This window comes from Penicillium diatomitis (assembly GCF_028827545.1).
Source record: "Penicillium diatomitis strain IBT 30728 chromosome Unknown utg000001l_segment0_segment0, whole genome shotgun sequence".
Lineage (NCBI taxonomy): Eukaryota > Fungi > Ascomycota > Eurotiomycetes > Eurotiales > Aspergillaceae > Penicillium > Penicillium diatomitis.
In genome coordinates, this window is record NW_026623173.1 from 2,989,173 (window position 1) to 3,007,311 (window position 18,139).

At 49.6% G+C, this 18,139-nt stretch overlaps 3 protein-coding genes across 3 annotated transcripts; 2 read left to right on the plus strand and 1 right to left on the minus strand.

Moving 5' to 3' along the window:
* Nucleotides 1–8,902: 8,902 nt before the first annotated feature.
* N7539_000829 (Zn(II)2Cys6 transcription factor domain-containing protein) lies at nucleotides 8,903–9,757 on the plus strand (the record flags this gene model as incomplete). Its single annotated transcript, XM_056930433.1, has 2 exons — nucleotides 8,903–9,073; nucleotides 9,260–9,757. The coding sequence occupies 2 exons, from the start codon at nucleotides 8,903–8,905 to the stop codon at nucleotides 9,755–9,757; spliced, it is 669 nt and encodes a 222-aa protein (XP_056794726.1).
* Nucleotides 9,758–12,252: 2,495 nt separating this feature from the next.
* On the plus strand, nucleotides 12,253–14,618 carry N7539_000830 (Zn(II)2Cys6 transcription factor; the record flags this gene model as incomplete). Its single annotated transcript, XM_056930434.1, has 2 exons — nucleotides 12,253–13,580; nucleotides 13,643–14,618. 2 exons carry the CDS (start codon nucleotides 12,253–12,255, stop codon nucleotides 14,616–14,618), a joined length of 2,304 nt encoding a protein of 767 aa, XP_056794727.1.
* Nucleotides 14,619–15,211: 593 nt separating this feature from the next.
* On the minus strand, nucleotides 15,212–16,183 carry N7539_000831 (oxidoreductase, short-chain dehydrogenase/reductase family; the record flags this gene model as incomplete). The annotated part of the gene is made up of 1 exon (XM_056930435.1): nucleotides 15,212–16,183. One exon carries the CDS (start codon nucleotides 16,181–16,183, stop codon nucleotides 15,212–15,214), a length of 972 nt encoding a protein of 323 aa, XP_056794728.1.
* Nucleotides 16,184–18,139: the final 1,956 nt, after the last annotated feature.

An 18,139-nucleotide genomic window follows, 5' to 3' on the forward strand; every position in this document is an offset into this window, starting at 1 on the left:
TTCTTATCTTCTTTCTAAGACCTACCACTCGCCCAAGGGCAGATGCATGTTGTGTGTCTGCCTCGTCAAGTGTCCCTTTGTGCCGGTGTTCCACTTGTTCGCTTCGTATTCTTGTACATACTTGGTTTACTTTCCTGTCCATTACCTTCCAGTGTATGTGTCTTTTTCCAAGTATCTTCAATACCCAGAGCTTTCCATCAAGCTTCCCTGAATTCCACCTTGAACTATCCCCTTACGCATGCAATTCTCGTTATCATATGAACACGCTTCAAGCACCCTGCATTAGTGTCTCCCTGGTCAAGGTAGCGCATGGGCCCCAGGCTTCGCACGAAAGCTCAATGGGGAAATTCTACCTATGACTTTTAAACGCTAAGTCCACCCCTTTAGCTCCAGGACTACTAACTACTGTCCGATGTTTCTCCGTAGTAACTCACACCTACCGTACGTGTGTTAACTTACTGTTAAGTGTACAATGTACAAAAGATCCGCACGACGACCCATTTCCAGCATCAAGACTTACAATTTGGCCAATGTCACTGCTACCTTGATCTCCGGTGTGGCTTTGCCTCCTTGATTAGCGTAGTATGTCCGTCCGGGACTTCGGGGATCTTCGGCTTAGGGCTGTGAATGTCGATTTGCCAGGCTATATCATCCATGCTCGCGGTTGAGTTTCCTCTCAGGGGTTTCAGGGCCAGATACGACAGTCTGCTGTCTCTGCTCTGCCCTGCGCACTCAATCAGAGATTTTTGGGGTCAAGTAGGCATTGCGTGCTCATCTGTGTAGGCCAGGCCAGACCAGGCCAGGTCAGGTCCCCATAGCTTGAAGGATTGAAACTTTATATGCAAGGCCTGGATCGTGGGTCAAGATGCGAGAAATCTCTATGTTATAGTAGACGGGACGATTGAGGAAGGATCGGAGTATTGTGGTTCCTTAGGAGAAACTTTGTCATCGATGTTGTGATAGGACGGGTAGATCCATAGTTCTCGACACACTACATATCAAATCTACAGGTAGCATTTATGGATACTGACAAAAAAAAGGACATTACTCAGACACAATAGTGCATAATCCTTCGTGGGGTACCTATCTAGTATCTTTCCAGACTAAGTAAAAGGACCGTTGCAGTTCGGGACCGTGTTGCGGATCTTAGGGACAATTGTGGAGTGCTCTTGAATCATGAAGGATTCGCATGAGTTGCTAGAATCGATCTGTGGCTTGTACAGCTCGTAGCAGTCTTTCCGTTTTGACCGTGAAGAGGTGTTGCGGGATTCTTATCAGCCATTTTAGGTGAAGCACCATCTTGCATACTTTACGAGTTAGGCATTGTTGCAGAAATGACCCCAAAGTTTTGGCATATTGCATAAGTTGGAGCGGTGCCCACTGCCCAGTGTCCAGTGCCCGGGGTCCGGTGGTCCACATCCGTGGTGACGATCGAGACTGTTACCGTGGCACGTGTGTATTGATCATCACGGCGTGTTTGCAGCCTAGAAGATAGACATTCGAGCAATGGGCTCTTTGGGGTGGCTATTGCATGTTCATTTCGTCATTGATCGGAGGTGGGCTCATGAATTGCCGTTGCGTGCCCTACGTGACCCCTGATTGACTTCTATATCACTGCCCGGCTGCTTTTTATATGACTCGCTTGACGGGGATTGGACTACAGGAGACCACTGTGATGGAAGCTTTTTTTTCGGGTGTACCATGTGAGAGATTTAGAGTCACGGGAATTTAGATACCTAGTTACGTACAGTGGTCCAGTATCTACAATACATTACCCAAAGTAAAATGAGAAGACGATAGCTCACTGAGTCGACAAGGCTGTTCTTGGCTTTCGCTCGAGTCGCGTCAGTTTTCTGGACTAGACTTCCGAGTCCAACCACAAATCACAGCACGGGACGCTACTGACTGAATGCCTCGCACGCAGCATGCCCAACACGGGTCTGGCAGCCCCGAGAACAGCGCAGCCTCCGGCTGACAGGCGCAGATCTAGGAGCAGTAGCAGGAACAGAAGTGGAACCTCTACTGCATAACTTCCAGGGTAACAAAAAGCGCAAAAGAGCTCAGCGCCGGGCTAACAATGGACCGGGCCAACCAACAGGCCAGTTTAGCGAAGCTGGTCAGCAGTTGATTTGTCGTGAGAAGGCTAGTGCGCAACTTGGGCACCCGTTCCCACTCAGGATGTTATATCCTGAGCCGGATAAGCAAATCAGGAGGTACAGCTTCGAAACGAGCGGAGTGCAAGGGAAGACCCCCACGATTGACCGCTCTCTTGAATGATCTTCTGCAGCGTTGCTCGTATCATCAGGCGGGTGGATCCTAGGTTGCGAGACGAGCAAACTTTTCGCTTTTGAGGTTTGCGGCGGGGGGGGGGGGGGGGGGGGGGGGTGCTATTTACCATGCGTCTGAAGAACTTCATGATGATTGCATTGCCAGCAGTGAGAGTATGTGCAAGCGTCAAGCACGCACGCCCCACTAACTCTGACCAGCGTGATTTTCCCCGTAATCAAGGCGGTCCGCTCGCTCTCCCTAGCTGAATGGGCGCGTGAGCCCACAGAGACGTGAAGCTGGCTCGTGGATAGGCGTCATCTCAGACAGAAAGGGATATGTGGGCGAGAGAAGGTATTTCGAGTACGTCTGCGGCTTGACTGACCTTCAGTGTAGAAAGTTAATACACGTGACTGCTTTTGACTTTTCATGAGCGGCAAACAGGCAAACTCTCGCGCTCAATGTCATAACCTTGGCGAAGACTGATGCAACAGAGAAGGGAAGTGATCCCATCGTCTCATGAAGAGGGAATCTCGGTGCAGCGCAGAAGCTTCTTTGCAACCTCCTTTCTCTGAACATGTGGAGCTGTCGCTGGATATTGTAGCCCGCAGGGGTACCCAGGTAGGTAGGCAACGGAGCCCAGAGGCTTGAAAGGGTTGCGCGTATTGGGTATGTAAAATTCAGACCAAGTCCCGGGCTTCGGTGAGAAGCTATCCGGATTCTATATCTAGATCCAGTAAAAGCTCAAAGATCTTGGACTCGTCAGCCAGGGCTATCACCGCTATGCCTCGCATGCCCTCAAGCAAGGGCACGCATCCCCATTTTGCAGGAAGACTGAAACCCTCGTGAGGTAAGGTTCGTTTTTCCATCAATCAAGCTCTCTTCTCGCAGCCTCTTTTCCGAGAATGAGCATCTTGCCCGCTCTGTCATTACAGGGCCGATCCGAAGTTAGCGTCTTTAGGATCCTGGTACGTGGGCCTGCTTGCATTGACCTGAAAGGTCGTTTCACGAGAAAGGACTCGACGTGAAACCAATATTCCAGTCTGAAAGTGTACTTTCGAGAGTGGTGAGTTGGTGACACTCCCACATTGTTTCCGGGGCTTGACATGGAGCGTAAGCAAATCATGGCCCTCAACATCACAGGCTTGGAATCTTTCTCCGGAAGTAATGAGCAAGTGAGGATTTCGTTCCCGGTGGGGATGGGAAAACCGCCATCACGAGTTCAGTGACCGTGATTGAGCGGATCAATTCTCAGTTCGAGAGGTTGAGGTTCCATTCAAAACAAAAGGATGCTCCCTCCAAAAATCCCTGGCAAGAGCTCGTAGCTGAGTGTTACAAGATTGAAGTCTCTTTGGCGTGGATATCCAACCATCCATACGAGCATGGAGACTGAATGCAACTCAGCTCGTCCATTTGTATTGCGACTCGAATCGGGCGGTCCTGCTTCAGGTCACATGTAGCGGTGCATAGACCGGTATGTTATTCCGTCTATCAGAATTCTTCAGAACGCAATGAACCTACTGATGAGTCAAGGCATATCGAACTCCGAACCACTGCATCAACTGAGGCGGAGGTGGGACGACACGAATGGAAAAAAAACCGCCGAGATCTTTGCCGACGCCGTCTACATTCACGACCCATGGGACGTGATCCACCTGTCGAAACGAACCAGTGAGCCGACCGAATAATGCGTGCGTTGGTGGTCTCATCCGTCGTGGCTTATGATGTGCCATATATTCATTTCTGCATGAGCGTCAACGCGAATCACGCGGGGATGTGCCCGGTGGCGAGACTATGAAGGTATTTCCGAAGGAAGGGAGAACATCTTCTGCATAACGAGGCCTTGGGTTGCCGCACCAGTCTACACACAGCACTGCGAGAAGATCATGAGGCCCATGACGCGGAGGACGTGAAACAAACCCAGGCGGTGAACGCACAACAGGGAGTCTCGAAAATGGCGGAATGCCGAGACAACTCAGATACGTCACCACCCATTGAGCAAGCGACTGAGCGAGGGAGCCCGGAATTCAAATTTGAAGGACGTCGAACTGAGTACACTGCGGATAGTTGTCAGACAGAGCGAGAAATGCATCGAAATATGGACTACATGGTATGCATGTCCGTAATTTAGGGCTGAGCCTCAACCTCGTCTGCAGATAAATCTTTTGGCACAACACCATAATTTGGGAGCCGATTATGGGTGCACTTATTTGTTAAAATTCCCGTCACGGTTGACGCGCCACAATTAAAAACATGCGCATCAATCGTGAGAGCCCTGCGATCGGAGCTCGCTGCAACAAGCAATCTCAGAGCTGTGAGAAGCTTCTGACCGCAAAATAGAGGGCTACACGAGATGCCCCGACGGTAGTCGACGTCGCCGAAATTGTCACCCTGTTCGACGTGTTTGTATTTATGTACCGTTACTCGTCGATGCATACAGGAGACGTACAGTCAGCACGGCCCGTCGTCAAATAGATTTGTGTCAAGGTTCGATCTCCGATCTCCCATGTGCATCAGGCACGATCGATCTGGTCGTGGGCCCGATTATCATTATCCATGTATTATTTTGGTCTTGTATAAGCCTGTGGAGCACAGAAATCGATAATGCGAAAAGAAGTTTTCGCAGCCTCCACGTGAGGCTCTTCAACGGTCTAACTACCGATTTGGAAAGTATGTCCCGTATTTGATACCCGTTTGGGGATGAGCTAGCGAAAGTGCCAAGGTACCTACAGTATAGTGATATACTTGATACATAAGTTGGTAGTCAGTAAATTTCACTGTAAGAAGCTTCAAGCTCTACGGTAACTTCGTAAGTGGCGAGACGTACCTACATACTGCTGTGCCTGACCGGGGTTGCACCCATTTATGTACATACACCATTGACGGGCTGTGCAGGGATATACAAGTATATAGGCAGTCGTAGGTTACAAAGAATATATGTAGGAAGCCACAGTGTAAGGCGTTGGAATTGGCGATGTGTATCTTAAAATTTTTGGAATTGGAAGCGTGCTACACATTCGAGTAGTACTGGGTGTAGCACTTGAACCTTCAGAGCTTTTGAGTGGACCTATTCTGCTGATGATCCATATTGAGAGGTAATAATAAGCAAAGGCTTCTGCAAAAGCACACCCAGGTAATAGCAAATGATTGAAAAAGTTCCCGGCTCTCCCCATATCCTAGTTATCTGGTAACGATAACCACAGCGGAGGACTCGTAAATCTTGTAACACACCGCTTGGCAATAGGGGTTATGAACGACAGACTACCAAACAGGTTCAAAAGCAAAATGCTACACCAAAGGATCACACGCATGTAGTATGCACATATAGTGTGTACAGTGCAGTGTGTAGTGTGTACTATGTACATACAGTTGAGCTAACCTACGGACCATGTGGATAAAGTAGTAGCAACTTTTTGTCTGGAAGATCGCTAAATCTTTACTGTACTTGGCTCCAGGGAGGCGGGAAAGGCCCTTTCGGCACTCACTACGGCTACATCGAGAAGTTACCGATAATAGTAAAATGTACCCGAGTTGATCGTCGTGGTACATTCTTGTCACCATACTCCATATTCAACAGTCAACGCTAACAGGGCCAACACAGTGGCCATAGCCGCCATACTCACAGTGTGACAGTACAAGTATACACTAGTACACTACAGGACTTCGAATGAAGACATAAGTACACAGCACGTACTAAGTTACAAGCTATATGTAGTCATGTACACCTACTACTAGTTAGTTAGTAACTACCAACTAATTACTAACTCCGTGTAAGTGTGTAGACTGTAGTGTGCTAATGAAGTACTTACTCTCCTTCATAGTGTACTTCGCTTAGAGTCTGGCGGCGTAATACTGTACAACGTTACAGTAATACAGTGTATCTATGCACATGCGATAGAGTTTGTAGGAGCTCCATGAAAAATACACTGCACTTTCCGATGAACCAATGATCAGACAATTGATCATTCATCTGAATAAACGCAAAGGTACTCTCGATTGCTGGGGGCGCGCCATCCATGACACTAGAAGAAGGCAGAAAAACGCCAGTGACGCTTAGGGAGCCACCGTCTCCACAATGCAGCCTATCAGGTGATATGGAGAAGTATATCCTAAACTATCCTGTCCAATGTCCGCCTTCACATCACTCATTCCCACATTCTTCTCAGGTCGCTTCGACCATGCTCCCCGCGGACTCGGCCATGTGAACGGCAAGAGTCAGAGAAGGCTGAAATCGTGGACTTTGTCACAAATGCAAATACCGACTGACGGACATTGTGCCCGTAAAAGGGCAATAAACATTGAACACTGGTGAAAAGAGAGTAGTAGTGTTCAATTGGTGTTCCTCCAACGGATCGTCCCTTTCCATGAGTATCGTCGGTTAAGGTACCGATTTCAAAGCGTTGTAGCTTAAATCATTTGACCGGAACACTGGGACTGACCAGTGACTAGACACTAGGTAGTGATTGCTGACGGTTATCACAGTCCCAACAATTACTCTCGGATCTGCACCAAAGCATGCGTCGCTATTATCTGCCAGAATATTTCCCACGCGCTGGAAACTTTCCGGCAGATTTACCGAGAAGACTCCAGGCCCAGAAAAGATCTAAAGTGCTGCGCCATCGAGAGGATCGTCGAAGCCGCTGACAAGTGCAGTTGGGTGGTGTGGACGTGTCCCAAGACGAGCCATGTCTGAGACGACACCTTGACTCGGGGAATGTCTCTTTCACTGAGTCTCGCACCGATGGTCCATTCAATGCACGTTGACCCACCAGCTTGGTTATGCCAGTCTGTGTACGACTCCGATACCCAGTGCGGGTCGGTTCAAGGCAATTGTCAGCCAATATTCAGGCAACGATCAGTAAGCAACTAAGCATCGCACACGAGTCATTCGAGCGGAGAGAATGCAACGAGATGATTTGACGAGGCTCGAGGATGATCGAACTTTTGATGACGATTCTCTAGAGATTCAACATTGACACCGACGGCCTGGCCAGACGGGTTCATTCGTGAACCGCCAATCCGGAAGAAGTCCGAGTCCCTTTGTGACGTCGGTGACGACTCGGTCTGTATCTCCAGGAACAGAGCGTCGAGGTAGGCTCCTCTAATTTTGAAACGGGTCTTCGTCGACTGAACCTCTTCGTTGGTATCCTCCCAAAGCACAATCACTTTTGTACCCCATTCAACCCTCCTGGGATGGATTTCAGTACTCCCATAGCGGTGTCCACTGGTCCAGACTCGGTACTCGGTACCTCAAGGCAGTAATGAGACTGTGACCTTTGATACCCAAGAGCGCATCCATGGACGAGAGCTGGTACTACCCCTACTGACTCAGATGCGCCCTGGTTTGCTTTTGTGGCAAAAGCATTGCACCTCACCGTACCAAAAGCGCATCTTACCGGATTTACAGGAGAGAAATCGCATGATCTTCCTTTCGCCTTTCGCCTTTGGCTTTGAGTATCGGGCGCATCCTAACCTAGTTGCGAGAGCACAGGTGCTTGGTGCTGGGTGCTGAATGCTGGGTGCTGGGCGCTTGGACCATCCAGCCAAAGTGCCATTGCTTGAACTTCTCTTATGATCCTGAATGACGGATGAGCAGGATGTGGGAGCGGCACAGGTGTTCCAAATAGCTGGACTCCAGAGATGTTAGCTAGGTAGGCTTGGGACGCCAGCTGCTTGGGAACCTTCAGAATCGAGGGTCTATCCATCACCTGTCACTTGGCCCCATAATAATGACTGCGGATTATCTCATTATTCTTCCTCCCAAAACCTTCTGATCCGCCTCTCCCCTCCCATTAACATTTTCGGCCCGCTTGTTGATTTTCCCATTTTTTCCATTTCTTGTTTTCTTTAATTCTTCATTTTCTGATTATTCTTCATTTAACTCTGGATGATTGTCGTCGGCTCCGTACCCTCTGTCCTCTCATTATTATCTGAGTAATTCCTCTTTTTTGATTTCCATTTCTGTTTTTCCTTTTTATCCCCTGTCCGCCCGAAAATCTCCTTCCCTCCTCCCTCCGAAAAAAGGAAAAGGCTGGTCTGGGGCTGTCAGTTGGAGCTGTTGTGCAGCCCACCCAGCGGGGAAACTTTACCAGAACCGATTCTGATCCAAAGCAGCATCGGCTTCAAGTGGGCAGAATATCAGCCACCACTTTCGCAATCGTGATTCGGAAGAATTTAATAACTTGCCCTACCATTGTCTCCTTCGTCTTCGGAGACTTCAGCACGGCGCATTCTGATTCACCCATCGCGGTCGAATAGGCCCCCAAGCGACGCCCGCCTCGCCGCTTGTAAGAAACAGAAACCCTTGACTCGTGCGAGGTCGCTCCTGCATGACAGTGATCGATCTCCCGCTTTCGAGACCAATGACGGCTGTGTTGATGCGCGTGGATCCCTTCTAGTTCTGCGGAAGGCGAGTCGGTCGTGGTTCTCGCTCTCGCGACCTCACCTCAGTGCACACTCTGCTGTGATTCCATTGCGACTGTGATTGCTTTTCTCCTCCGAGCGCGGTTTGCCCGTGAAGCACTCTAAATTCATCTTCTCTGCGTTTGCACTGCCTAATCCGTCGCCCTTTTCGACGGTGTCTTTGCCTGGATCGCCTATCTCTCGAATTCTCCTAGCTGCTAAACCAACCGGTGCGATGGGTGACGTTGGTCGCGGCTTCAGGCCCATTGCTCCTCGGACATTACCTCCAGGTGGCGGCGAGGGAAGCCAGTCACCACTTGGCAACAGTGGCGGAGGCCAGCCGGAAGATGGCCGGATGAAGAGAGCTTCCACCGCGTGTAAAGAGTGCCAAAAGCGCCGAACTAGGGTAAATGCTCCTTGACTACCATCCTCTTTTGATACTCGATCGCTGTTCTTCGTCAAGGCATTGTGCCCTCAATTCGTGTGTCGTGCTTACCCATGACCTTGATGCTGTGGCTTATATGCAATATTCTCCACGTCGAGCCGAATCAACGGAGTCCTGTTCTAACGAATCTTTCATTCGCTCCTCTAGTGCTCCGGACCACCAATCTGCTCAGAATGCAGCCAGCACAACAAAGAATGTACCTTTGATGAACAGGCCGACAGGCGACGCAAGGCAAATGCCCGGCGCACCCAGGAAGAGCTGGCCACCTTGACCATTTTCACGGATCAGCTTCTGAAGGTCATTCGGGAATACGACGGGGCGAGCATCCAGCGCATCATCGACAAGATCCGCAGCTCTGCGAGCCGCGAGGAAATCCAAGCTGAGCTGGATCTCATTCTCAACAGGCCGCCACAAGAGTTTCCGCAACCCTCCCTCGCGCAACCCTCTTTTCCTCTGCCTCTACATCCGCAGCCACAATCCCATCAACATCCACTGCAACATCCACGGCAGCATCCTCATGCTCACCCTCATCCACATGGCTCCCCCCATCCACACCAGCAACATCCATTATCTCTAGCTCCCCCCAGTCAGGTTTCTTCAGATTTCCACCAACATAATCCCCACCCTTATTATGACCAGCGATAGCGATTGACGCCAACCACGGCTACTCCCATTGAAGTGACTTTTTGCATTGCACTCGGAGCGACTCGGAACATTTATTTTCATTCCACTTTGGCGGCAGAAGAGGTGATTGTCGTGGCGTATGATCAACTACCCTCATGCTGTGTGAGCACGAAGTTTGATCGAAGGTTTCGTACGAGACTGGCTTCGGCGCTAATTCACAATTCTATCATGGAAGAATCTGTCTCCGCGATGATCACTCGCAAAATAACCATGCGCATCTGCCTCTACCATTTTATCCTCTCTGGACCTCCTAGGTCTCTGACTCTGACTCAGAGGCTTTGTTATGGCTGGGTCCTTGGCACGTGACAAAGATTGCTCTATCTGGCCTCAGGGCCGCTGTCAACTGCTCAGCGGGTAAATAGAAAAGTACAATCACCTGTGGACGCGTCTTGCTCCTCCTCTTCTTCTCATGAGATTATCTTTCCCCTCCTTGGATTTACGGCACCATAATTCCCTTCCTCTCAACCAACCACCGCAGGCTTCGACGGATTCCGTCCTTGAGTCTTGATCATCTATGCGGTGGGATGACTGGGCCCCCAAGGATCTAGATCACCTCAATTAACGCCCTGAATGTGCATGGGCCTGTGTTTTTGTAGCCTCGTGGCCGTCCCACCCGCCTTGCTGGGCCCTCTCCGATTTCGAAAATAGCTTTACCAATTAGCAACTTGCCGACGCAAAAAGCCTCGAGATTCTCACTGTTCATTGTTGAGTTGTGTCTCGTCAGAGACACAACAACAATAGTTTAGGCTAACTTCTTTGGGATATACACTTAGAGAAGGGGGGGGGGGCGGGCCGTACAATGGTATTCTTTTTTCTTCTAGGGGGAGAGGCGTTCTGCCATAGCGGTGAAGAGAACTCAAAACATGTGACTTATGTACTCGCGCCCTAGCTTTATGGCATCAACCCTAGCCTATGATTGGCTAGACGTAACGGATCTGGCTGCGATGTTGGCTGTGTTACTGGTGTAAATTTAGCTGCGATACTGGCTCGGTGTTCACTATGTATAGAATTCAGAATGTTGTTGTGGCTTCTGACGAGGCACATTTTCAGTCCTGAGACCACTTTGGTCCTAGGATAGCTAGTATCTCGATGAGAATGTAATCGTTGGAGGCCGCTTATGTATGCCAGGGAGCTTTCCTCGGGGCTCGTCTACCATGTGTGGCAGCCAAAAAAGATTCAAATGCAGCTCATTCAATGAGGTAATTGCCAGACAGACATAAATAATTGGAGAACTGAAGCGATATCGGCCAGGAGGATGTGAATCGTGCTGCACTACCGGTAGCGCTGGTGGCCATGTGTTGTGAAAGTACCAGTGATGGTGGCCATCGTAACAGAAGATCGAACCTCAAAGTGCCGGCAGGCATGAGCTGCCTTTGTCTTTTAAAGCTCAAGGTGACCTTCTAAGACTTTATTTATTTCGTCTCTGATACCGAGACGTGCTCGCTGAAACATTGACCTGAAGCCTGTGACAATTCAAGGAATTGAACCCTGTCGAACGGATGCTCCAAGCCCCGTCCCGAATTATCGATCGCACGGTTCAATGCTCCAGAGTTGTCCAATGATGATGTTCCGTGTCACAAGTCGAGCTTGTTGTCTTGGACAAAAACAAACATGTGCTAGGCCCATTTGCTAGAGACCTGGAACAATCGCTCTCCTCACTTCGTGAAGGCTTTCTGAAAATCTTCGTTGCTTGGAACGGCCCGGGCTCTGATCAGGAGCATCAAGAGCATCAAGTCAGTTCCTTGATCTATGGAAACACCAAGTTTCTGCGCTAACTTAAAGCGATAGGGTCAGGTCGTTCGAATTGGGTCTAGTCCATTCACATGTCGTAGGCACTGATGATATTATGTGGATCGATCACGCTTCGTCGCCCTTCTTTTTGAAGTTCTGGGAAAACCAACGCGTCCGTTAGTTTCTATGCTTGCAGACTCTTGAAATGAATCAGACTGGAGAACACCCCGGTTCCAAAATTGCTTTGCACACAAGTTAAAAGTACAAAGATCGGAATACAAGATAAAGACGCACAGTCTGGGGAAAGGACAAGTGGAGTGACCGTCGCCCCGAGCCGCCCGGCAAACCGAGACAACGGGCCTGCACCTCCACTAGCCCTTCCATTCGATGGAACGGTTGGCTCCTGCTTATTAGTACAGCATGTCTCCGCGGAGATATGTACTGTGAAGTGGGAAGTATCGCTTTGTACCAGAACAACCTCTCGATTAGGAGTAGCGCTAACGTTATTACATCATCTCACGTGCCCTTCCCACATCGGATGTCCGAGTCATTTGACACGACCGACCCTGCGAGAATGGAGTCGCAAGTACGTACCCGACCGAGTATCAGCCCGCTCTAGTATCTCCCCGCTGATCCCGTATGAATACCAGGAGCAAAATTATTGCTTCAACCACTTTCGGGCCACACGAGAGTCGGCATGACTCGGGAACATTGAAAAGAGCAACATGACTAAGGTGCAATTTCATGAAGCTCAAGGCAGCTTAAATGGCCGCAAAAGAAAGCCCTCAAACTCAGACTTCGAAATTGAGCAGCAGCCCAATGCTCTCCCCAAAGATGCTCTGGCTCGCAAAAAGATAACTCGCGCTTGTGATTCCTGCAAGTCAAAGAAGACCAAATGTACAGGTACACTGCCATGCGCTCGGTGTATGCGGCATTCACTGCCCTGCGATTATACTGCCTGCTATTCAAGAGGATTGCCGCCCGAGCCCATCCCGGCGACACCAAATTCTGTGCCACCGAAGCCGACTGGTACGGGGAACGTCCGATCAGGATCCCGTGTATTTCGCGTTTCAGGGTCTAAAGAGATCTCGAAACAAAGGTGTGCGAAAATAAATGTTGGCAACCTTCAAGACCATGGCAATGTTTCTCGAAAGGAATCCCCGCAAGATTCCCCCGAGCCGGGATCCACAGATCTCGAAGGAAACTACATCGGACCTGCGTCAGGCATATCCTTCATCAAGCGAGTATGGGCGAGACTACGACGAGATGAAATATCGCAAAACGGAATCCAGGTCAAAGACAATCTTCAATCAACAGCGAGCCCATTTACCTCTGGCGACAAACCATATCCGGGCCACTCGGAGGCGACTTTCAGTCTGCCGCCCTTCGCAGTCGCCATGGAGCTCATCACGGTATACTTTGATTTTTCGATGGTAACATATCGATTTCTGCACTACAGGCGTGTGAAAGAATGGGCACAGCAACTGTATGCAGAACAGTTTTCCGCCTTCAATTTACCGGTAGGCGTCATGGCAACCCGCGCAGCTATTGTCCTAATGATTTTCGCCGTTGGAAGTCTTCACGCAGATACATTGCCTTCAACGGAGTCCACTCAAAGTGAGCGATGGTTCGCCGCGGCCATGCACTTGATGAACTTTGAGTCTGGGCCCCCAAGCTTAGAGACTATTCAGGTCCGTTTGATTCAATGCTTTTACCTCTTGTCATCCTCGCGAGCCAATGAGTGTTGGTACTGCTTCGGGACGGCGTTGCAAGTGGTCACGGCCATGGGACTTCATAGAAGGCGTGCCACAAAGCGAGCGGGGAAGCCAGTTTCAACCTTCGAGCTGGAAATGCAGAAACGGGTCTTTTGGAGTGTCTACACTTTGGATAAGTACCTCAGCATCATGTTCGGGCGGCCTCGGCTACTCCATGACGAGGATATTGACCAAGAGTTACCTGATGGTCTGAGAGACGAAGACTTTCAGGAAGACAAGTCGACTCACCCAGGCGAACAAATAGACAACATGATGACTGCATCTATACTGCACTTCCGGTACGCTCTGGAACTTTGTGTTGTTAGGTTCAATATTTTCGCAGGCTGACATGGTGGCGCAGACTAGGTCGAATTTTAGCAGAGCTCTCACGGCAGCTGTACAGCATAAATCAACAGTCACAAGGCAGCATGCTCGCCAAAGTCCCTCGTCTCACCAGAGAACTGGAAGAGTGGAGAGAAAGCGTGCCCCCGATCTTGAAGAACATACCCTCCTCCAGTCTGCCACCAACCCTCCGCCGACAAAGACAGGTATTACGACTCGGTTATAACCATGCCATGATCCACGCTACGCGTTCATTTCTCCTCGTCGATGCCTGCGATTCAAAATATCCTCCAACATCTCGCCTCACAATCGTAAATCACGTGAATAAATGCGTACGCGCCGCAAAAGACGTAATGACCTTGATCGAGGATCTCGCGCAACAAAAAGTTATTATCCAGTCATTCTGGTTTACTCATTATGTTACATTTTGTGCCGTTCTAGTCGCCTATATATACATCATTCAGCAACTGTGCAAAGCTGAGAATGCACAAGCGACGACGGCAGCACAGGACGAGCTCAATACAGAGGATATACAATCCTTGTTCCTCCTTACCGAGTCCTCCCAGCGATACCTGGCAGAAGCCACCCGAACAAACTGCCCCAGTAGACGCTACAGCACGATCCTTACAGAACTCAGGGAAGAAGTCCACCGACAGCTTGACTCCAAAGGCCAACTAAAAGCCAATCCATTACCAGCCCTGAATGGCACCGGTACGATTCAGGACTTTGAGCCAACACGCCAAAAGAGTTCCATCACCGATGAATGTTCGATGGCTCAAGTGGCAATTTCCCAAGATATTGGCGAAAATCTGCCGCCAACTTCTGATATTGGCTTTATCTCCGATCTTGACCCTGATTTTTCATTTCTGGAAGAGCTCGAAGGCTCAACATGGTGGACACAGCTAGATTCGTGGGTGAGTTCTCCCACGCGGTCGAGATTCAACTTGAGTTTTCAATGCACTCTTGCTGTGCCAGCTGACAAGGTGTATAATTAGGCACATGCGAACTTTGAGGATGATAGCTTTTTGTTTGATTTGCGAGGATGAAGGATGAAGATGGATCTCGGTTGTTCTTCTCTGCCTACAGATCTCACCGATTCGATGAATCGATTTTGAGAGACTTTTGAAATGGGAGCAAGTCATAACGAATACCCAAACACAATGATAGATAACAACTCTCAATAGGCGCAGCGAAACTCTCGTTCTTTGATCTGCGGTGTCATTCTTTATGATGCTATAGGAGGGGACAGGATGTAAGTTATTGACTTGTGACAAGCGAACGTTGCGAAGCTTCTATAAATATGTCACTTCATTAACGTGACAGTGGACCTCACTCGGGCATTTGTCTTCTTTTTTAACTGAAGCTTCAATAATAGAACAGGTCTCGTGTTATGTTCATTCTTACTAAATTTCATCCACCCAACTGGTAGGCAGGGGTGGATACAGTGGTCAAGATCGAGGTTGAGCAATATCGTGATTTCCTGGAAGGGCTGCGCAAATTCGATGGTACTGACACTATACTATCACAATGAAGGTCCATGTTCGATGACGGAGAATGTCTGTCATATTCACAAAATACGAAGCCCTATTTACTTGTACTGTTCAATTGAATCATCACAATAGCGCAAAAATAGTTCAGCATCCCCCGTGCCCCCGGCTTCTTTGGGTTTCATCGCTTTCAGCAAATCCTCCCTGGGCTTAGGATGAAGTCGACCCCATGGAATGATAGATTTCCCACCATCTTCCATCGTTAGATCCGGCGAGATGCCCGCCCAAAGCTCACTGTAAGCACCATAGATTGGAGGATAAAGAAGGGGCGACAGTAGGATTGGTGCCCAAGACGGGAAATGACGAGTCAGTTCAGATTTCAGATTCCCTGGATTCACAACAAGACTCAACACTCCAGATGAACCAGCTTGTCTGGCCAGATGGTCAGCTAAGAACCAATTTCCGGTCTTGGAATTTGTGTAATTGCGATTCATTCGGGAATCGCGTTGGATGATCTCGTCTAGATTGACGCCATTCGATGGTGCGGACATGTCGACCACGATCGACCCAAGCCAAATGACCCGGACCGAGGCTGCAGGCGCGCCGAGAGCTGTCCGCTGGAGTGTTGGTAGGAGTAGCTGCGTGAGTAAATGGGGCCCGAGGCAGTTTGTGGCGAACTGGAGCTCGTGACCTTGAGGCGATACCTCTTCTGGTGGAGGGTTGGAAACGCCAGCGTTGTTGAACAGCACGTCCAGTCGGGATTCAGTGCGAGTGAATCGCTCCACGGCGGGTTTGATAGTGGTCAAGTCGTCCAGTTGAAGAGGTAGAAACACGATCTCGCCGCCGGAGTTGGGGTATGCAGATTCGATCGCTTGGATGACAGTCTTCGCTTTCGCCTCGGAGCGACCGGCAATGTATATCTTTCCGCCAGCGCCATAGAGAATCTTGGAAAGTTCGAAGCCCACTCCTGAATAGCCGCCTGTGATCATGAACACTCTACCCTTTTGGCTGGGTAGGTTGGCTTCGGTGAGACCCGGGGCGGGCGGGAAGAACTGAGACCAGGTCAAGCCCATGGTGGCGTTAGGAAGATGTTGGGTTTCTTCTCTATCACCGAATGAAGAAGATGAATCTACCTACATGCTCGGGGGATTTGGGTGCACAGGCTACATTTATGTAGTACTGTCGGGTGGGGGAAAGCTTATCTGCTGTCCGTCCTCTGCGTTAGGCGTCCACCCTGCGGATGACGTCTTTCCGAACAGCTTTTGCTATAGCGCCGTATCTGCCACCGCGTGTGCTCTTTATGGAGATGTGAATGAAGAGCGAAACCCCCAAAATGTCTTCCTGGCCTAGTGACGTTGTGTTTTGAGGTCGGATATGGAGTAGAAGGCGGCCGATCTATGATGCGCATGAATATGTTGTCGCCTAGGTGCAAGTATTTTATTCCCCGGAGGCAAATGGCTGTGATGTTTTTCAGCTTCAAAAATCCTCAGTCTCACCAAGTATGTTACTGGCGTAGGGAGCAAGACACCGTCTCCATAGCGTGATGAATTTTTGCAAGTGTCGTAGATTGCCTCCGCCCAGAAAGTGCACTGATGATCGATCGAGCTCGAAAAGTCACCGTCCCGCAAGGGTATGGACTCATAGAGAACATCTCACCTTCAGTAACCATCGCGAGGCGAATTTCAGGGTACAAAAAATTTCGCTCAAGTATTCAGACTTGGGGAGTGTGCTGAAGAAAACCAAGCGACCTGTAGAAATCATTTTTTTGTGTGTCTGCTCTGCAAACGAAAGGCGATAGGCGATCTGAATTCACCATATAACAGGTCTCAAGTTTTCAGACGAAACGGTTCAATTAGTTGCATGACCTTGGTTTCCCCATCACGAACCCGCTGGGACGAAATTGATGAGCTTGAAAGGGGAATTGAGAGTGTAGAGAAGAGTCTGCGTCGGAAGATTGGGAGCAGTGACCCTGTCTCTTGACTGAGTCACATGCTGCTTGCTACTTGCTCCAGGAAACGGCCACGTGCACTCCAGGTTTAGTCGTCTCCAAAAACTTCCAACTCTTTCCATCCGCTCTGTCTCTTGTCTCATAGAGAGACTTTCCTCTCTCTCTCTCTCTCTCTTCCTCAGAGCCGCATTTCAATCAAGCCGGGTGTCTTGACAACTACTGAAGTGAAACAAATGACCGTTCAATTCGGCACCAGCATTGGATTTGCGCGCAAAGTTGTTTGAACGAGAGAAAGGCTCGGGTAGGCATGGCTCAGACAGAGCTTTGTTGAATTCGCAAATAAGTTACTGAGCAGTGAGCATGGGGTAAAGAGACACGGGAGATCCCTCCAAAAAAGCTACTCCACCAGCAAGAGACTCCTCTTCAGGGCCACGAGTGTCTCCCATGGCATTGGCATTGAGATTCTACTCTTTTTCAAAGAAACTACAGTCGAATGTGTGACGCAGCACTCAATGCGAATCACGTTGCTGGCGCCTTGATACATTGCCATTCAAGAAAGCTATTTTGAGTCGTGAACAGCCAGCCGATGAGACTTAAGGTAATCTCTTTGCCGCCTCGGTGCTGCCGCTCGCGCCGTTCTTTGCCAAACAAAGAGTGGTTCAACTCTGTCAACACGAGGTGCGGAGACTACCAAGCAGTGCAAGCTCCTTTCCTGGGCATCAGACGAGCGCTTGCTTGTTTTCGGTCCCGAGGTGGGTGTGGATTGGTTCATTTCCCCGGAATTCGGCCCCATTTGGAAGTGACTGCGGGAAATTAGCGGATCCTACTCCCCTTCTCATCTGGGGGTCCGGGGGACGTGGTGGACTCGAATTTGAGTTGAATGTCGGCTAATTGAGTAACAGGTCTTGCGCATGGTTTGATGGATTGCCTTGTTCCTCGGGCCGCCCGATGAACGGGATTTCCATAACCTTCCAAGCGTCCGCATCGGACAAAGCATGTTTGGACAAGTCCATCGTGATGGGTAAAGGAGCGTGAACTCGGCCAACCAGCTGCGATGCTCAATTTACATTGAGTCCCGTCT